This window comes from Puma concolor, chromosome D1 (assembly GCF_028749965.1).
Source record: "Puma concolor isolate L17-30 chromosome D1, mPumCon1.1.hap2, whole genome shotgun sequence".
In the NCBI taxonomy this organism is placed as follows: Eukaryota; Metazoa; Chordata; class Mammalia; order Carnivora; family Felidae; genus Puma; species Puma concolor.
Genome location: NC_141676.1, coordinates 38,802,706 through 38,825,072, shown reverse-complemented (window position 1 = coordinate 38,825,072; position 22,367 = coordinate 38,802,706). Strand labels below are relative to the sequence as shown.

The following is a 22,367-nucleotide window of genomic DNA, read 5'->3' as shown; positions in this document are numbered from 1 at the left end:
CTTATTAGAGCTTTGTTTTTGATACACACAAAACATGTATTTTTTTAATTTGACTAAGGAAGAAACTGAGGTTTCTTAAAACTTATAGCAACCATTCGGTTGGCTAGTAGCAGAAGAAGGCATAATCCCAAAGCCTAGATCTCCCATCTTCTGGGGTATTAAACCTAGAAGAGCACTGAGGTAGGCTATAACAAGATCTTTTCATTTTTCTTGTAAGAATGGAGGCCTGGAGACTTGGACTGTCTTGGCATGAACACATAGCTCCTCTGTGACCAAATAAGGAATAAAAATGAGAGAATGTTAATTATTGCAAGCCTAATGAATGCCTGCCTAGCTCTATAGAGTAGCTTTACATTGATCTCATTCAATCCTTAAAGCAACATTATGAGCTAGGTAAAACCATCTTCATTTAAGAACCAAGGAAACTGAAGCTGAAAAAAGATAAATAACTTGCTTAGTCCCACAACTAGGAATTAACAGAGCCAAGATTCAAACTCAAGTGCATCTGACTACAACTCTGTCACATTCTAAAACAAAACTCTCCCACCTCTTTTGCTGTCTACATGATCTGTGATTGGTGCTGAGGGTTTTTTTTTCCTTGTTTACTTGTTTTTATTTTTAGAGATTGTGTCCGCATGACTTCTGACCTCTGCAGTCTTTCCACTTAATATGGAAAGAGGTTTATCAAAACAGGTAGGAAATACTGGCTGGAGCAATAAAACAACCTCAAACAGTGTGGTGCCTCATAGGAGACAAACGTATTTCTGCTCATAGAAACAGTCCATGACTGTTCCAGGTCTGTGGAAGGGTTCCACTCTGCATAATCATGCAGGGAACCAGGCAGACAAAGGCTTTACCATTTTTAAGCCATTTGTGGCTTCCAAGGGTTCCTTGTATTGTAGCCCCCTGTGGGCAGATAGAAATAGTAAGGACATTCATGAGACATTTTTGTGGACCATACTGAAATGACATTACTTCTAGTTCTAGAGCTAGATCTCAGAAACATGGCCTCACTCGACTGCAAAGGAGGTGTTCCGGGGACACACCCTAGGGAGTCCATGAAGAGGAGATAAAGAGCTAGCCTGTTCCTTTGACATAGTCTCTCTGTTTCATTTACGTATCTTTTTATTTTCCCTGAAACATTCTGATGCATGCTATATGTTCAGTACAATCCTGGAAGTCAGCCAATATTAGCTAATAATCAGGTTTGTGTTTACTAGATTTTTGGCACTTAATGATATTGATTCCACTTAAATTCATGTGACTTTTTGGGGGGAGAGAACCCATGTTTTTATGGGGTGTATATGATACATTCAGATTCTACTCCTGAGTGTTTTACAATGTCACCATTATCTCAAAATCCAAATGAATCAAAATCCAAATGAATATTTTTAAAGATCCAGAAATCACCTCTGTACCCTAATCAGTTTTTTGAGTACAAGTTAGCATTAATTTTTTGTTTTCTGTTTTTTAGCAGTGTATAGAGTTTAAGGTTAGTATTCTGTATAATAGGAGAAATAGAATAGATTTTGCTTAAGAGTCTTTTTTGTTCATTAATCCTATAAAGTTTGACTTTATTTTCCCAACATCTACAGATGAAAAGACAAAGATTTGGAAAAATCTTTACAATATATAGTGTGTTGGTGAGCAGGAATATGAAGTCATGCTTGTCTCCAAAGTCCATATTCTATTAACCATCATTATCTTTTTTGTTGTTGTTAACATTCCAGTTTGCTCTGATAGACTGTAAGTGCATGGGGCACAGGACACTTTGCTTTCGTCTCTATCACAGGGTGTGAGGTACATCATTTCATATATGTGTGCTCAATATAGTTGTGTTGAGTCATTGAAAGTATCAAAGTTTTTCTCATGTCTTAACCTCCTGACTCTACAAATCCTGAGAAAAGATAAAATCCAACTGCATCTTGAGCCTCTACTTCACTGTGAACTTTAACCAATGAATATGATGTACAATAGTACCTCTTTGAAAATAAGTTTTGAGATAAACTTTATTGATTTTGTTAATTTTCAGATAGTATATCTGAGACAGAAGAGATCAGATGAAGGAAGAGACTCATCCAACTCAAGAGTATAGAATTATACAAGAATCCAAGGATTTATTTGTGAAAGGCTTTTGATAGCAAATTTATTGTACATTCCAAATAGGATTCAAGGTGTTCCTTAGGACATAGCCTATGAAAAAACCTTTGGCGGGGGGCGGGGGGGGGGGGGTGCCTGGGTGGCTCAGTTGGTTAAATGTCTGACTCTTGATTTTGACTCAGGTCATGATCTCAGGGTTATAGCCGAGTGTGGAGCCTGCTTAAGATTCTCTCCCTCACTCTCCCTATGCCCCTCCCCCCCCAAAACAAACAATGAAACAAACAAAAAACTTTGGTAGTCACTTGGATTTCATTGTGATAAAAACCTCCAGGTACAGGTAGTGTTGTTTATTGACGGCAGTAGGAGCTCTGTGTCTTTTTGTTGCCTATTATGCTGCCTTGAAAAACTCTCTAAAGATTAGACGTAGAAACAAAGCGTTAAATGGAAACTACATGGTGCCCTTTAGAGGTAAATAACACATAAAGATTAAACTAACCCCATTGTATTTAGTTCTATGAATTGACATTGTATCTTTGTGCTTTGCAAACAGCAGGAAATCTTGTGGTACTTTGAATCTGTTCAGACACTCTTTTATTGTTCCTTTCATTCAGCCCATGGTCATTTATTTTTACATTCATTCCTTTTCAGACTGTTATTGAATACCTTCATATTACTTGATATTCTCTTACTGTAAATGTAATTCTAAGATGCTGTCTCTGGTCTTGGGGAAATTTGCATTTGAATGAAGGGCATAAAAGGGGAATTACTGGCATGGAGCAAGATATGTGCTTAAATAGATGTGTGCATATATACTGAGCCACTAGGGGAGGGAGGACCTGGGTGTCTGGAGGAGTTGGAGAAGGTGATACTGGTTGGGGTTTAAAGGATGCTCATGTACACCTCCTTCCCTTGATCATGAGCCCTGGGATTTCCAGAATAATGTCTTTCCTTTTGCATCTACCACAACACAAATATCCTCTTTAGCACATCATACTTTCAGCTCAACAAGCATTAGAGAATTAAATAAATGCTATATCTTTGTGCAAATCTTCCTTTCTTCATTTGTCAACAAGATGATATGATAGAGTAGAGACAAATACACATTCTAGCTAGTTCTGAACCTGGTTTCACCATTTGCTTGCTGTGTGACCCAGGTTATAATGTGAGCTTTTACATAGCAGACATGTAGCACTAAGGATACAGAAATGAATACTGTTAGGTTCCACTCTTAAGAATCTCCCAGCATCTATTGTTTCCTCTGCCACATTTTCAGATCTGTTCTGGGTTAAAATGAGGTTTAAACAAAATTCTAGGACTTGGTATAGGAAGGAAAAATGATATATATATTTTTTTTTATCTGTTTCCTTTGGAATAGGTAACACATTGGGTGATGCAGCCAGGCTTCCCATACACATAGGGCAGGGAGAGGCTGAAGAAGGAGGCAGACTACTGAAAATCAGTAGGTGGTGGGTTTCATAGACAAAGGAATTTAACATACAAGGCTTGTCATGAGCAGCTAGCTACAAGATGAGTAGATCTCCACACCCATCTGCCAGAATCTTAAAAGTTTATATCGAGGCCTTCACTGGGCTCAGTCATGTATACTGTCCATATGGTCTTAACACATTGCTTTCTCAAGGCTGTGTCCTTAAAACAGCTCTCTCTCTCTCTCTCTCTCTCTGGGAACAGTGGGCAGAATGTATATTCCAAGGAAAGGAGAGGGAGTGAGGAACACCTGATTGCCTGCGTCCAGGTCTCTGATCAGTTATGTCCTGATCTCTGTCCTGATTTCTGTCTATGTCCAGGTCTCTGATCAGCAGTTATGTCCTCTCAATGAATTTCCCCAACACAAGCTTACAGTAGTTAATCAGAATTCATTGAGAAAGAGTTGGATTCCATAGTGGACTCACAGAAACCCTATTTCCAGAGCATCTGTCTTGTTTGTTTGCCTGTGGCAGGTGCTGACTGGGAGGAACCAATCTCTGAGGACAAAGGCAGCACAACCCATTTATTATTTTTAAAGTCCCCCAAGTGTCACTGAAAAGCATCTAAGTGTTTTCTGTTTTTGGGTTTGCAGGCGTTGCTTTTAATACTACTGTGACTATGTAGAAGAAACAGCCAGGTTTATGAACACCATGAAAATGTGAGCACCGTTCACGTGTAGCCTGGTTGCATATCAAATGAAAATGTTAGCTTACATTGTAGACCTTACAGAACAGAAATGTGCAGCTTTGTTACCAGATGCCAGTATGTGAGGAGCCCTGGTTATTCCCATTGAGTCACCAGAATCTGCTACGGGCAGTGCAGCTGCCAGGCAAGGGGCATCTCTACCACGTTACTCATTTTCATTGCAAGCCAGGGGTTCCTCGGTGTCTCTGGGGGCAGTCACAGATATAACCATCTGGTTGTCTTCATTCTCTTGTTAGCATCCCTCGTGCCACACAGACAACTTCTGTCCTGCCTAATCATAGAAGCCTTTAATAGTCTCAGATATTATTTCATTCTGGGAACATAAATATCTGTGAACTGGCAAAAAAAATATTTGCACGTGATTTGCCACTCTTGCTCCTCTGAACCTGAACATTGAATTGAGGGCTGGAGGAATTATTGAAAGATGTTCAGATAATTTATCCTCCAAACTGGTATGCTTTTGAGAAGGACATGGGCAGCAGGTGTAAACTAGGCTTGTCCCAGGTCAATCAGGACATGCGATTATTTTGGTTATCTGAGAAGGTTTGGCTTGTGTATTCCCTCATTTCTTAAAATGCTGACTACCTGGACAGTTGTTACCTGAAGACTGTCAGCAGTCTAGATGCTGACAGGATGTGTGCGGGGTCATGACTGCCTCTCTGGGGGCTTTGGAAATCGTTATCTTAGGTAGAATTTGTCGCTGCTCCATTGCAGACAGTTGTCTTTCGGCCTTAACATGAAGAAGCTATCTCTGAAAATCAGTCTTCTCATTACCCTTGTTTCTCTCAGTGACTGCATTTAAAAATGCTGAACTGACTCCATAAGCTGGGACTAGCCCTTTGTTTCTGAGACATAGCCTCAAGTTACCTCTCTGTTTCAATTTTTGAAATTCTAAGTGATCCAAGGTGTGTCCTCCAAAACACCCATCTGTAAAATTTCAGAAATTACAACACAGCTGTTTAAGATTACTTTTCTAGGGATTTATAATACATGACAACCTGGCAGCCATAACGGAAGGTGCCACAGAAGCCTGGGTCCTTTGGGCTGATGACATTTAGAAACCTAAGGGATGCAAGTGGGATCTGGGAAGGTAGCTGACTAAGAGGACCCTAAACTCACTTTGCCCCACAAATAGGTAACACTCACATCAGCATAAATAACCTGAAGACTGGCAGAACAAACTCAATCACCAAAAGTAGAGAACAGGCCACATGGAAGAAGGTAGGAAGGGTGGTGATGTGGTTTGGGAGAAAAATGGACCTTCACCACCTGTGGTCCAGAGAGAGCCTGGGTTGTGGAGAAGGGTGAGAAATAGTCACACTGGGGAAGAGGAATCCCTAAAACATTTGGCTTTGAAAGTAAGAGGGGCTGAATTTCATGAGTTCTTACAACCAGTAATACTTAAAGCCTGAAATTTTAAAAATCAGCAGGCTCCACTCTGGAGTAGCTCAGAGGGCTTTAGGAAGCTGAGGCCTTGCCCTTAAAGAAACAACACATAAACAACCCACAGAGATAAAGCATAGAAGTGAAAGTTTGAAAAAGGCCTGGGACACATGGGAAGGAGACTGATTTACTCATCTCAGAGACTGTCCCAGAGAGGCAGGGAACACAGAGAGACCCCCTTCAGGAACAAAGGAGCTGGCACAAGCCATTTCTACCTGTTCCCCTCAACATAAACATAGGGCCACCTGCGGGAACCAGGGTGGTGCCAATACTCACCAGCAAACATGCCTGCAACCAAGCCCTGACCCCACACTTAGGCAGATCAAATATTTCTACTAAATCTTGCCTCAGTCCCAGCACTGCATTACCCAGAAGATTAGCCTAAATTTTGCCAGCACCCCATCTCCTCAATAACACTGCAGGACCTTAATTCTGGTGGTGGTGACAGCAGGTTGCATTTTGCAAACAGACCAGAACACAACTTATTAAAACACGCCCTACCCAGCTGGGAACCAAACACTATCCACAACCGGCAGAGAGCCTCTTCAGACAATTGAACTGAAGGAAGAAAAGGCCAGGGCTACAGCAGGGTACACCCAACGCCTATAGGAGACAGTCCCAGAAGCAGCAGATCCTAAGGAGCAGGGAACACTGCACTCCAAGACACTATAGGACCTCTTCTTCATAAGGCCATTACCTTCAAGACAAAAGACAGAGCTGACTTTACTAACACACAGAAACAGATACAGAGAGTTAGACAAAATGAGGAGACAGAGGAATATATCTTTAAGAAAATAATAGGACCAAATCATAGCAAGAGACCTAACTGAAAAAGAGACAAGTAATATGCCTGATAGAATTTAAAGTAATGATCATAAAGATACTCGCTGGACTTGAGAAAAGAGCAAAGGACATCACTTCAAATGGAGGACATTTAACAAAAAGAAAAGAAAGAACCAATCAGAGATAATACAATTAATGAAATTTTAAAGTATACTTGATGGAATAAGTAGCTAGAGAAAGCTAGAAAAACCAGAAGAATGAATTAATGACCTGGAAGACAGAGTAATGAAAGTAATCACCTGAAGAAATGAGAGGGGGAAAATTATGCAAATTGAGACTAGCCTTAGGGAACTCAGTGACTCCACCAAGCAAAATCACATTTGCATTATAGGGCTCCCGGAAGAAGAGAGAGAAAAGGGGGGAGAAAATTTACTCAAAAAAATAATAGCTGAAAATTTCCTGAATCTGGGGAAGGAAACAGATATCCAGATCCAGGTGACACAGAGATCCACCCAAGAAAATCATCACAAAGACATCCACACCAAGACATATAGTAATTAAAATGGTAATTAAAAAGTATTGATAAAAAAAATTAAAAGCAGCAAGAGAAAAGAGTTAGATACAAGGGAAATCCCATAAGTCTTTCATGTGAGTTTTCAGCAGAAGCGTTACATGCCCGAAGAGAGAGTATCATGATATATTCAAGGTGCTAAAAGGGAAAAATCTGCAGCCAGGAATACTCTATGCAGCAAGGGTATTGTTCAAAATAGGAGAGATAGATTCTCAGACAAACAAAAACTAAAGAAAGGCACCTGCAGATTGAAAGTGGGGGGATAGAGAAACATTTGTCATACAAGTGGATGGCAAAGCATGGGTAGCAATACTTATATCAGGCAAAATAGACTTTGGAACAAAGACTGTAACAGGCGATAAATAAGGACACTATGTAATAATAATGGAGACAACATGAAGATAAACAGTTGTAAATATTTAAACACCCAACATGAAAGCACCAAAATAACAAACATAAAAGAAGTAATCAACAGTAACAAATTAATAGTGGACACCCCACATACATTAATGGACATATCATCCAAACAGAAAAACAACAAGGAAACAGTAGCTTTGTTTGTTCGTTTGTTTGTATGTTTAACTAGGGCTTTTCTTTATTTTTTTAATATGAAATTTATTGTCAAGTTGGTTTCCATACAACACCCAGTGCTCATCCCAACAGGTGCCCTCCTCATTGCCCATCATCCACTTTCCCCTCACTCCCACCCCCATCAACCTTCAGTTTATTCTCAGTTTTTAAGAGGCTCTTATGGTTTGCCTCCCTCCCTCTCTAACATTTTCTTTTTTTTCCCTTCCCTCCCCTATGGTCTTATGTTAAATTTCTCAGTATCCACACTAGAGTGAAAACATATGGTATCCGTCTTTCTCTGATGACTTATTTCACTTAGCATACCACTCTCCAGTTCCATCCACGTTGCTCCAAAAGGCCATATTTCATTCTTTCTCGTTGCCAAGTAGTATTCCATTGTGTATATAAACCATAATTTCTTTATCCATTCATCAGTTGATGGACATTTAGGCTCTTTCCATAGTTTGGCTATTGTTGAAAGTGCTGCTGTAAACATTGAGGTACAAGACCCCTTATGCATCAGCACTCCTGTATCCCTTGGGTAAATTCCTAGCAGTGCTATTGCTGGGTCATAGGGTAGATCTATTTTTAATTTTTTGAGGAACCTCCACATTGTTTCCAGAGTGGCTGCACCAGTTTACATTCCCACCAACAGTGCAAGAGGGTACCTGTTTCTCCACATCCTCGCCAGCATCTATAGTCTCCTGATTTGTTCATTTTAGCCACTCTGACTGGCGTGAGGTGATATCTCAGTGTGGTTTTGATTTGTATTTCCTTGATGAGGAGTGACGTGAAGCATCTTTTCATGTGCCTGTTGGCCATCTGGATTTCTTCTTTAAAAAGTGTCTATTCATGTCTTCTGCCCATTTTTTCACGGGATTATTTGTTTTTCGGGTGTGGAGTTTGGTGAGTTCTTTACAGGTTTTGGATACTAGCCCTTTGTCTGATAAGTCATTTGCAGATATCTTTTCCCATTCTGTCGGTTGCCTTTTAGTTTTGTTGATTGTTTCCTTTGCAGTGCAGAAACTTTTTATCTTCATGAGGTCCCAATAGTTCTTTTTTGCTTTTAATTCCCTTGCCTTTGGAGATGTGTCAAGTAAGAAATTGCTGCAGCTGAAGTCAAAGGGTTTTTTTCCTGCTTTCTCCTCTAGGGTTTTGGTGGTTTCCTGTCTCACATTCAGGTCCTTCATCCAAGTTGAGTTTATATTTGTGAATGGTGTAAGCAAGTGGTCTAGTTTCATTCTTCTGCATGTTGCTGTCCAGTTCTCCCAGCACCATTTGTTAAAGAGACTGTCTTTTTCCATTGGGTATCTTTCCTGCTTTGTCAAAGATTAGCTAGCCATACTTTTGTGGGTCCAATTCTGGAGTCTCTATTCTATTCCATTGATCTATGCATCTGTTTTTGTGCCAATACCATGCTGTCTTGATGATTACAGCGTTGTAGTAGAGGCTAAAGTCTGGGATTGGGATGCCTCCCACTTTGGTCGTCTTCTTCAATATTACTTTCACTATTCGGGGTCTTTTGTGGTTCCATACAAATTTTAGGATTGCGTGTTCTAGCTTCAAGAAGAATGCTGGTGCAATTTTGATTGGGATTGCATTGAATGTGTACATAGCTTTGGGTAGTATTGACATTTGAACAATATTTACTCTTCCAATCCGTGAGCACAGAAGGTTTTTCCATTTCTTTGTATCTTCTTCACTTTCCTTCATAAGCTTTCTATAGTTTTCAGCATACAGATCTTTTACATCTTTGGTTACGTTTATCCCTAGGTACTTTATGATTCTTGGTGCAATTGTGAATGGGATCAGTTTCTTCATTTGTCTTTCTTGTGCTTCATTATTAGTGTATAAGAATGCAACTGAATTCTGTACATTAGTTTTGTATCCTGTGACTTTGCTGAACTCATGTATCAGTTCTAGCAGACTTTCAGTGGAGTCAATCAGGTTTTCCATGTAAAATATCATGTCGTCTGCAAAAAGTGAAAACTTGACTTTATCTTTGCCAATTTTGATGCCTTTGATTTCCTTTTGTTGTCTGGTTGCTGATGCTAGGACTTCCAACACTATGTTAAACAACAGCAGTGAGAGTGGACATCCCTGTCGTGTTCCTGGATCTCAGGGGGAAAGCTCTCAGTTTTTCCCTATTGAGGATGATATTAGCTGTGGGCTTTTCATTACTGGCTTTTATGATGTTTAAGTATGTTTCTTCCATCCTGACTTTCTTGAGGGTTTTTATGAAGAAAATATGCTAAATTTTGTCAACTGCTTTTTCTGCATTGATTGACAGGATCATATGGTTCTTATCTTTTCTTTCATTAATGTGATGTATCATATTGATTGATTTGCAAATGTTGAACCAGCCCTGCAGCCCAGGAATGAATCTCACTTGATCATGGCGAATAATTTTTTTTTTATATGCTGTTGAATTCGATTTGCTGGTATCTTGTTGAGAATTTTTGCATCCATATTCATCAGGAATATTGGCCTGTAGTTCTCTTTTTTTCCTGGGTCTCTGACTGGTTTGGGAATCAAAGTAATGCTGGCTTTATAGAAGGAGTCTGGAAGTTTTCCTTCCCTTTCTATTTTTTGGAACAGCTTGAGAAGGATAGGTATTATCTCTGCTTTAAATGTCTGGTACAATTCCCCAGGGAAGCCATCTGGTCCTGGACTCTTATTTGTTGAGAGATTTTTGATAACTGATTCAATTTTTTTGCTGGTTATGGGTCTGTTCAAGTTTTCTACTTCTTCCTGTTTGAGTTTGGCAAGTGGGTGGGTGTTTAGGCATTTGTCCATTTCTTCCAGGTTGTCCAGTTTGTTGGCATATAATTTCTCATAGTATTCCCTGATAATTGCATATATTTCTGAGGAATTGGCTGTAATAATTCCATTTTCATTCATGATTTTATATCTTTGGGTCCTCTCCCTTTTTGTTTTGAGAAGTCTGGCTAGAGGCTAGAGGTTTATCAGTTTTGTTTATTTTTTCAACAAACCAACTGTTGGTTTCATTGGTCTGCTCTACAGTTTTTTTCGATTCTATGTTGTTTATTTCTGCTCTGATCTTTATTTCTTCTTCTGCTGGGTTTGGGGTGTCTTTGCTGTTCTGCTTCTATTTCCTTTAGGTGTGCCGTTAGATTTTATATTTGGGATTTTCTTGTTTCTTGAGATAGGCCTGGATTGCAATGTATTTTCCTCTCAGGACTGCCTTCTCTATATCCCAAAGCATTTGGATTGTTGTATTTTCATTTTTATTTGTTTCCATCTATTTTTTTAATTTATCCCTAATTGCCTGGTGGACCCATTCATTGTTTAGTAGGGTGTTCTTTAACCTCCATGCTTTTGGAGGTTTTCCAGACTTTTTCCCATGATTGATTTCAAGTTTCATAGCATTGTGGTCTGAAAGTGTGCATGGTATGATCTCAATTCTTATATACTTACGAAGGGCTGTTTTGTGACCCAGTATGCGATCTATCTTGGAGAATGTTCCATGTGCACTCAAGAAGAAAGTATATTCTGTTGCTTTGGGATGCAGAGCTCTAAATATATCTGTCAAGTCCATTTGATCCAATGTATCATTCAGGGCCCTTGTTTCTTTATTGATCCTGTGTCTAGTTGATCTATCCATTGTGTAAGTGGAGTATTAAAGTCCCCTGCAATTACCACATTCTTATCAATAAGGTTGCTTATGTTTGTAATTGTTTTATATATTTGGGGGCTCTCATATTCAGCGCATAGACATTTATAATTGTTAGCTCTTCCTGATGGATAGACCCTGTAATGATTATATAATGCCCTTCTTCATCTCATTACAACCTTTAAAGTCTAGTTTGTCTGCTATAAGTATGGCTACTCCAGCTTTCTTTTGACTTCCAGTAGCATGATAGATAGTTCTCCATCCCCTCACTTTCAATCTGAAGGTGTCCTTAGGTCTAAAATGAGTCTCTTGTAGACAGCAAATAGATGGGTCTTGTTTTTTTTGATCCATTCTGATACCCTGTCTTTTGGTTGCAGCATTTAGTCCATTTACATTCAGTGTTATTATGGAAAGATATGGGTTTAGAGTCATTGTGATGTCTGTAGGTTTCATGCTTGTAATGATGTCTCTGGTACTTTATGTTCCTTGCAGCATTTCACTCACAGAATCCCCCTTATGATCTTTCTTGTAGGGCTGGTTTAGTGATGAATTCCTTCAGTTTTTGTTTGTTTGGGAAAACCTTTATCTCTCCTTCTATTCTGAAAGACAGACTTGCTGGATAAAGGATTCTCTGCTGCCTATTTTTTCTGTTCATCACATTGAAGTTTTCCTGCCATTCCATTCTGGCCTGCCAAGTTTCTGTAGATAGGTGAGCCACTCTTCTTATGTGTCTACCTTTGTAAGTTAGAGCATGTTTACCCCTAGCTGCTTTCAGAATTTTCTCTTTATCCTTGTATTTTGCCAGTTTCACTATGATAGGTTGTGCAGAAGATTGATTCAAGTTACGTCTGATGGGAGTTCTCTGTGCGTCTTGGATTTCAATGCCTTTTTCCTTCCCCAGATCAGGGAAGTTCTCAGCTATGATTTGTTCAAGTACACCTTCAGGCCCTTTCTGTTTCTCTTCTTCTTCTCGAATTCCTATGATATGGATTTTGTTCCGTTTGATTGCATCACTTAGTTCTCTAATTCTCCCCTCATACGCCTGGATGTTTTTATCTGTCTTTTTCTCAACTTCCTCTTTTTCCATAATTTTATCTTCTAATTCACCTGTTCTCTCCTCTCCCTCTTCAATCCGTGCTATGGCCACCTCCATTTTATTTTGCACCTCATTTATACCATTTTTTAGTTCCTTGTGACTATTTCTTAGTCCCTTGATCTCTGTAGCAATAGATTCTCTCCTGTCCTCTATGCTTTTTTCAAGCCCAGGGATTAGTTTTATGACCATTATTCTAAATTCTTCTTCCATTTATATTGCTTAAATCGTTTTTGATCAATTTGTTAGCTGTCGCTACTTCCTGGCATTTCTTTTGAGGAGAATTCTTCCATTTCGTCATTTTGTGTACCCCCTGCGGTAGCTCCAAACTGCAGGGCACTTCCCCTGTGCTGTCCAGAGTATCTTGTGTTGGTGGGTGGGGCTGCAGTCAAACCCAGTGTCTTCCCCCAGCCCACCTTAGGGGCCACTGGTGTGTACCTTATCTTCCTCTCTCCCAGGGGCAGGAATTGTGGAGTGATGTGACCCCTGTCTGGGCTACCTGCACACTGCTAGGCTTGTGGTGCTGCTCTGATGGGATCTGGCCAAGGGTGTATTAGCCGGGTGGATCTGCAGGTTGCACAGGGGCAGGATGGGCAGACTGAACCCGCTTTGCCATTGGGTGGTTCCTTGTGGGAGGGGCCCTGCATTGCTGGGAGGGAGGCAGTCCCGTGAGGGATGGATCCACAGAAGCACAGCGTTGTGTGTAGTTGTGGTGCTAGCAGGTTCATTGATGGGAACTAGTTCCCGTTGGAATGTCAGCTGGGGGGTGGGAGAGGGAGATGGCTCTTGGCAGCACCTTTGTTCCCCCACCGATTTCTGTCCTTCTGGGGCTCAACAACTCTCCCTCCAGGCATCCTCTCACCCTCACTGCTCTCCAAGAGCAGAGCTGTTGACTTTTAACATTCCAGATGTTAAGTCCCACTCACTGGCTGTCAGAACTCATGGAGTCCAGCCCCTCCACTTTTGCAAGCCAGACTTCAGGGGCTCTGCCTTGCTGGCAGGCTGCCCCTCTACCACCCCGGCTCCCTCCCGCCAGTCTGTGTAGCATGCACTGCCTTTCCGCCCTTCCTACCCTCTTCCGTGTGTCTCTTGTCTACACTTGCCTCCGGAGAGTCCATTCTGCTAGTCTTCCAGTAGTTTTATGGGTTATTTAGGCTGATGTGGGTGGAATCTAAGGTATCAGCAGGAGGAGGTGAGCCCAGCATCCTCCTATGCCGCCATCTTCCCCACCATCCTCTATCAGGAAATGGTAGCTTTGAATGACACACTGGACCAGGTGGACTTAGCAGGTATATTCAGAACATTCCATCTTAAAGCAGAATACACATTCTTTTTAAGGGAACATTGAACTTTCTTTAGAATAGATCACAAATCGGCCTCAAAAGGAATTTCAATGAATTCAAAAAGATCCAGTTCATACTGTGCGTCTTTTCTGACCCAACACTATGAAACTAGAAATCAACCACAAGAAAAAGTCTTGGGAGAGCACAAATACATTGAAGTTAAATAACATGTTAGTAAACAATGAATGGGTCAACCAGAAAATAAAAGAAATTAAAAAATACATGGAAACAAGTGAAAATTAAAATACATTGGTCCAGAGTATTTGGGATGCAGCAAAAGAAGTTCTGAGACAGAGATTTATAGCAACACAGGCTTACCTCAAGAGCAAGAAAAATCACAAATAAAAAAACCTAACTTTATACCTAAAGGAGCTAGAAAAAAAAAAACTGAAGCCAGTAGAAGAGTAAATAGTTACAAATAAAAGCAGAAATCAATGATGTAGAAACTGAAAAACAATAGAACAGAACAATGAAACCAGGAGCTGATTCTTTGAAAAGATCAACAAAATTGATAAACCTCAGCCATACTCATCCCCCCAAAAAAGAGGACTCAAACAACATCATAATGAAAAGAGAAATAACAACTAACCTCACAGATATATATATATATATATATATATATATATATATATATATACATATATACAATTGTAAGATTATATTATGAAATAATTTATACTAACAAATTGGGCAACCTAGAAGAAATGGATAAATTTCTAGAAACATATAACCTACCAAAACTTAAGGAGAAAGAAACAGAATAACTCTCAACAAACAAAAGTCCAGGACCAGATGGCTGAATAGGCAAACTTTACCAAACATTTAAACAAGAGTTAATACCTATTCTTCCCAAATGATTCCAATAAGTAGAAGAGGAAGGAAAGGTACCAAATTCATTCTATGAGGCCATCATCACCCTAATATGATAACCAGATAAAGTTAACACCGAAAAAGAGAACTATAGGCCAACATCACTGATGAACAGAGATGCAAAAATTGTAACAAAATACTAGCAAATCAAATCCAACAATACATTAAAAAATCATTTACCATGATCAGGTGGGATTTTTTCCTGGGATGCAATGGTGGCTCAACATTCACAAACCAATCAGTGTAACACATCACATCAATAAGAGTATAAAAATCACATGATCATGTCAATAGATATAGAAAAAGCATTTGACAAAGTACAACATTCACTCATTATTTGAAAAAAAAATCTCAACAAAGTAGATTTACATGAAACATACCTCAACATAATAAAAGCCTTATATGAAAAACCCACAGTGAACATCATAATGGGAAAAACCAAGAGCCTTTACCCTAAGTTCAGGAACAAAATATGGGTGTCCACTCTCACCACTTTTATTAAATATAGTAATAGAAGTCCTAGTAATAGCAATAAGACAACAAAAGAAATAAAAGACCTTCATATTGGTAAGGAAAAAGTACAACTTTCACTATTTGCAGATGACATGATCCTATATATAGAAGACCCAAAAGATTCCTCTACAAAATTACTAGAAGTGATAAATGAATTCACTAATATCATAGGATACAAAATCAGTGTACAGAAATCTGTTGCATTCCTATAGGCTAATAATGAAACAGCAGAGAGTGTAATGAAAACAATCCCATTTACAGTTGCACCAAAAATAATAAAATACCTAGGAATAAACTTGTCTGAAGAAGTAAAAGACCTGTGCTCTGAAAACTAAAACACTAATGAAAGAAAGTGAAGATGACATAAACAAATGGAAAGGTATTCCATGCTCACGGGTTGGAAGAACAAATACTCTTTAAATGTCTATACTACCCAAAGCAATCTACACATTTAATGCAATCCCTATCAAAATTCCAATAGGATTTTTCACAGAACCAGAACAAGCAATCCTATAATTTGCATGTAACTGCAAAAGACCCCAAAAGGCCAATGTAATCTCACAAAAGGAGTAACAAAACTGGAGGTATCACAATTCCAGATTTAAAGTTATATTACAAAGCTGAAGTAGTCAAACAGTATGGCACTGGCATAAATAAGACACAAAGATCAATGGAACAGAATAGAAAGGCCAAACCCACAGCTATATAGTCAATTAATTTTCAACAAAGGAGGAAAGAATATACAATGGGAAACAGTCTTTTCAAATATTGCTGGGAAAACTGGACAGCTACATGGAAAAAAACCTGGACTGCTTTCTTGTACCATACACAAAAATAAAGTCACAATGGATTAAGGACATAAATGTGAGGCCTTAAGCCATATAAATCCTAGAAGTGAGCATAGCCAGTCATGTCTCTAAAATTGGCCATAGCAACATTTTCTGGATATGTCTTCTGAGGCAAGGTAATTAAATGCAAAAATAAACTATTGTGACTACTTCAAAATAAAAGTTTCTGCACAGTGAAGGAAACAGTCAACAAAACTAAAAGGCAACCTATGGAATGGGGGAAAATATTTTCAAATGACATATCCAATAAAGGGTTAGTATCCAAAATACATAAAGAACTAATACAAGGGTGCCTGGGTGGCTCAGTTGGTTGACTGTCTGACTCTTGGCTTCAGCTCAGGTCATGATCGCACAGTTCATGAATTCAAGCCCTGTATCAGGCTCCATGCTGGCCCTGAGCCTCTCCCTGCCCCCCTTCCCCACTCGTTCTCCCTCTCTGTCTCTGTCTCTCTCTCATATAAATAATTTTTTAAAAAATTTAAAGAAATAATACAATTCAACACCCAAAAAACAAATAATCCAATATAAAAATTGGGCAGAAGGGGCGCCTGGGTGGCTCAGTTGGTTAAGCATCCGACTTTGGCTCAGGTCATGATCTCATGGTTCGCGAGTTCAAGCCCCGCATCAGGCTCTGTGCTGACAGCTCAGAACCTGAAACCTGCTTCGGATTCCGTGTCTCCCTCTCTCTCTGCCCCTGCCCTGCTCATACTCTGTTTCTGTTTCTCAAAAAGTGAATAAACATTTAAAAAAATATATTAAAAAATTGGGCAGAAGACATGAACAGACATTTCTCCAAAGAAGACATACAGATGACAAACAGAAGAGAAACTCATGAAGAGATCATGAGTGATCAATGTTACTCATCATGAGGGAAATTCAAATCAAAACTACAATGAGATATCACCTCACACCTGTCAGAATGGCTAAAATCAACAACACAAGAAAGAACTAGTGTTGGTGAGGATGTGTAGAAAAAGGAACCCTCATGTATTGGGAATGCAAACTGGTGCAGCCACTGTGAAAAACACTACGGACATTCCTCAAAAATTTAAAAATGGAATCACCCTATGATCCAGTGATCACTCTACTGGGTTTTTTATCCCCCAAAATACAAAAGCACTAACTCAAAAGGATACATGCCCCCACCAACCCCCATGTTTATTGCAGCATGATGTCGTATTAGTATTTCAGTGTATGTATTTTACCATAGCCAAATTATGGAAATAGCCCAAGCAAGTGTCCATTTATGGATGAACGGACAGAGATGTGGTATATATATACAATGGAGTATTATTCAGCCATAAAAGAATAAAATCTTGCCATTTGCAATAACATGGATGGAGCTAGAGAGTATAATGGTAAGCAAAATAAGTCAGAGAAAGACAAATACTATATAATTTCACTCGTGTGAAATTTAAGAAACAAACAAGGAAGTGAAAAAAAAGAGAAAACCAAAAAACAGACTTTTAACTACAGAGAACAAACTCATGTTACCAGAGGGGGGAGGGGGGATGCATGAAATAGCTGATGGGGATTAAAGAGTACACTTATCATTATGAGCACTGAGTAATGTATAGCATTGTTGAATCAATATGTTGTACACCTGAAATTAATATAATGCTGTATGTTAACTATACTGAAATTAAAATGAAAAAAATAATGAGGAAAAAGAAACCTAAGGGATGCTATGAGTCAAAGAACTCTAAGGACTGTAGGATAACAAATCGTAAAGGAGGAAGATGGCAGCCGGCAACAACAACAGCAACAACACAAAGCTGGATTTGCCTAGTATAAAGTGCTGCACTTTCTCTCTCTTTACTTGGCTGGGATGCCATGACATGAGACTGACAGGTTGCAAGCTACATTCACAGCCCTGTGCACACCTTAGCACATGTCAAGGTAATAGAAACACTGGTAGCTGATTGCCCCTGAGATGATGCCTACAGCAGGGCACTGCTGAAAAAGATTCCAAAATGTGTTTTATTCATGATGTGTTATATCCCAATATTAATTAGATTTCTATTTGTATAAGACTGTCATAGTTAAGATATTAACAGGAGAACTGGTAAAAGATTCCCAGGCAACAATTGCTATATTCCAACAAATAATTACATGGAGAGATTCTCTAAAAATGAGCTGACCCTGGCATGACAGTTGACAGCTCGTCTTTCTACAGTGGTGTCAACCCCTTCAGCTCAGAGGCAAGCCTCTGGGCTAGAGAATCTGTGCATGATCTAGGCATTTGCTTATGTGAAAAAGCCAGATCCTAGAGCAAACAAAGCCCAGAACATGTCCTTCCATCAGGAATGATTTGAAGAATGAGGATCTCTCATTGACTCTCATAAATCAAGTACTTAAGCTTTACAAGAATTCTGAACAGGGGCATCTGGGTGACTCAGTGGGTTAAGCATCCGACTTTGGCTCAGGTCATGATCTTGCCGTCTGTGAGTTCAAGCCTGGCGTCAGGCTCTGTGCTGACAGCTCAGAGCCTGGAGCTTGCTTTGGATTCTCTGTGTGTACCTGTCTCTCTGCCCGCCTCTCTCTCTCTCTTTCTCTCTCTCTCAAAAATAAATATTTAAAAAATTGTAAATAAAGTAATTGGAGCAGTAGTTACCCAACTATGCTTCCCAAAACATTAGTCTCACAGGATCCTAGAGGTATCCCAAGAAAAAGTAACCCTCACGCACAGAAATTTGGAAAACAGTGCATAGTATTCTTCTTCTTTCTGAGCTTTGCAAGGCATATGAATATGCTGTCTCTTTGATACCACTGTACAAAAGAAACCCGTTTAACACTATTTAACCTAGAGTTTCCTGAGCTTATTTATTCACAGATATTTCCAAGGAACAGCACACAATATCTGGAATTACTGTTTGGGAAACCATAAAGAAAAAACCATATATACTCAATACCTAAAGTGTGCCAGACATCCTCAATTTACTTTGATTATGCAGAAGCCAACAAAACAGGATAGGATGTCTTCATGATCATCAGCTCTCATTTATTATTTAGTATATGAGAACACACCCATAGCATTCAATTTGTTTGGATTCGGGGGTAAAAATGGGATTTGATTTTTCCTGCGACTTTCATTTTGGGTGACTAACCAGTTTTAACTGTTATGTTGACATGAGCATGTTTTAGGTGTTTACTGAAAGGTTAGTGTCAAAAGAATTTAATGTCCTGGTGGGCTTGTGTTTTTCTCTGAGGCAGATATTGATGAATGCACAGAGGGAATCATTGAGTGCCACAACCATTCCCGCTGCGTTAACCTGCCAGGGTGGTACCACTGTGAGTGCAGAAGCGGTTTCCATGACGATGGGACCTATTCACTGTCCGGGGAGTCCTGTATTGGTAAGCAGCTTTTAGCCATGCCCTCATCCTTCTGGACCTTTGCAGGAGGGGCAGCCTGCTTTGGCACTCTTTTCAGCTTCCGTGTTAAAATATGACCCCTTGCTGGTTAAACTCATTAGTTTTCAAATTTCCTCCCTCAACAATTCAGGGATTAGGTAGGGATTATGCAGTGTGGGGTTTTAGGATTTTTATATGGAAACTGGGGCAGTCAGAGTATCAAAGCCTGAGTCTGTATGCTGTGGCTTTTAGTTCTTTTGCAGTAAAATCATGATGGCTTGCTGAAATTTTTAACAGTTTGAGAAACAGAAGTGGGAGAAGAAGAAATACTACTAGACTGAGAAAGTTTAGTTTAAATTCCAGCTCTTATACTGCACCTCTGTGAGCCTTCTGCTGTGAAAGTGATAAAAGTAGAATAATGATATATATGTGTTGCCAGGATTAAGTGGGATACCACACATTTAAAAATTGTAAGCTTTACATTGTTATGCAAACATAATATAGCTGCATTAACCTTATTATTGTTATTACCACCATCATCCTTACAAAGTTTCCTTTCACCACTGTTCTGCTTGAGATTCTGTTAAGTGCTGAACAGAGGAAATTAACAGTTTTTCATCTTCAAGACCCTACAACTTTCATAAAATACAAACAACTGATCAAAACTCTAATTGTTTCTGTGAGAACCTTGGCCATTCCACTTATGTCATGTCCTGTGAACTCAGCTAAATTCTTTAGGCTGATTTGGACAGACCTAAAGGGCAAGCATTCTGGCTTTGGGTCCAGACTGCTGAATTAGAAAATGCAAATTTGATTTTGAAAATTCATTCATTCTCTTGTCTTTGCTCGTTGCATATCTTTTTTTTTTTAATGGTTGCTACTGAGATCCATCTAATGTTTTTCTGTTTTTCCCAACTTCTCCCCTGAGGTTGTTTTACAGTAAAGATGAATTAGGGAACAGTGGGTGCACAGCGTGAACTGTCCACCACAGTTTGACGCCACTGTTGAGAGGCATGCAGTGTAGTTGTGAAAAGCATGGATCCTAGAGCCAGACTCCCTGCAGTCAGAGTCTAGCTCTGTCATTTCTAACTTCCCTGTGGCAAGATCTTATCTAGTCCACACCTCAGTTATCTCATCTGAAAAATGGAAATGTTCTATCTGGGTCAGAGGAGTGCTGGGAGAACTAGTTGAATTGACACCTGTTAAATGTGGACTGAATGTTAGTTACTGTTATCTTAAATTTTCCTACATATTCAGCACTCTGCCCCCAGCTCTGTATATGTTTCTTTTATTCTTAAAATAAAGATCTGTGACCTTAGGGAGAGGTTTACATCTATCCTGGGTCTTCAGATACTTCCTTTACATATGGCCAAGAACTTCTGTATGTGTGTACCTCAGTGTGAATAAATGTTACGTGAATAGGCATAGATAGAATGGCAGTTGTTACTGAGAAATGGAGGTAGAGAGATGGAATGCTGACATATGTGGTGTTATATTTGGGCATTAAAAATAAAAATGTCATTTTTAAACAGTGTATTTGACCTCATTAAATGGGAGACTCTTGGCTTTTTATTGGATAAAGGGGCTGAGAGATCACCTAGTTAAACCAATTTTATAACTGCTTGGACCTGCCATGGCCTTGCACACTTATGTGCCTTTGCTTATGCTCTCCCTTCTGGCTGGGAGAGAACAGAACTTTGAATCGAAGATGACCCTATCTTTTCTTTGATCATGTTGATTCGTATACAAATTTCTGTTCTTTTTCCTCAATTCATCTCATGTGCCACGAGGCCCCCATGAGGCATTTTTTGATGTCTTCATAGGAGCTCTCACTCTTGTCCTCTGCTAACTGTAGCTTTACCCTGATGTATGTTTCTGTGGCTTGACACGCTGTACCACTGTCAGTATATTTGCTCTGTGAGTGTGAAATGGACTTCATTCTTCTGTCTCTTCAGTAAGACCCTTTAGTAGTTAGTATTCAGTCACTGAGAAAAATGCAACCACTTCATGTGACTGATAAAGAAATTCAGTCTCAGAAAGGTGATACCTTGTTCCTAGCCACATAGTTGGTTCGATACAGGTTGAGACTCAAGCCTAAATGAAGGGTAACTCTACACCCCAGATACCAGGTACAGTTCCAGTTTATGCCTGTTGTTCTGATGTAATTATCCATAGCACCCTGTGACTCCCATAAATGTCCCCGTTCAGTTGACAGATGTCATGGTCACCTCACCTGTGGAGTCTTCTCTTCCATGCTAAGTTGAATGCCTGGGGATCAAATCTCCTGCCCTCCCTGAGGAGGCACTTTCTTCTTCCATGAACTGATCTCTGTTCTGCACAGGAAAACTATAGCAAACTCGATTCCTTGACAAGGCAGTAGAGTTGTTTTTATTAGTGGCATTTTTAATTCAGGTAATTCTTAATCTGAATGCCCTTTCATTTCCACACTTTTGGAAGTAACTTTGTGAATGGGTCTTAATAAGAACAGAAGTCTGGCCATCATTCAGTTTTTCTTTGGTAGTTGAGAGCACTCTGTTCATGGTGCTCTCATGGTGCTCTGTTCTGTTCATGGTGCAACATATATATATGTCAGATCATTTCATTTTTGTATTACACCTTTCTAATGCCTTTCCACTGAATGGAAAATAAATTTCTAAAATCTTCATGTGGACTTCGAGGCTTTAGGTAATATTGCCTCTACCTACTTCTTGGATTTAACTCCTATCGATGTTAGCCTTTTTAATCTTTTCATGCCTTGAACGTACAATGAACTCAGCCAGTTTCAGAGCTTTTGCCTTTGCTGTTCTGTCTGGAACACTCATTGCCTGTCATTATATGGCTGTCTTTTTTCTTTATATAATTCTCAGCTCAAATCCCACTCCCTGACCATTTTATCTGAAGTAGTCCTTTTCTGGTGACTTCACTAAATCACTCTCTTTGCTATCTTTTGTAACATTTTTAATTCTCAATTTGTTGTACATACCTGTGTGTGTAATTGTCTCTTGCCACAAGGGTACAAATTGAGGACAGAGACCTTGTTCATATTTTGCCACTGTCC

At 39.4% G+C, this 22,367-nt stretch overlaps 1 protein-coding gene across 2 annotated transcripts in view; it reads left to right on the top strand.

Moving 5' to 3' along the window:
* The window catches only part of NELL1 (neural EGFL like 1), an 877,378-nt gene that overhangs the window by 812,613 nt on the left and 42,398 nt on the right, over positions 1–22,367 (top strand). The window contains exon 16 of one of the 2 annotated variants that reach the window (XM_086677813.1): positions 19,172–19,312. The exons of the other annotated variant lie outside the window; for it this stretch is intronic. Coding sequence (XP_086533939.1) covers positions 19,172–19,312 — 141 coding nt within the window. The remainder of the gene's footprint in view (positions 1–19,171; positions 19,313–22,367) is intronic. 2 annotated transcript variants of the gene reach the window in all.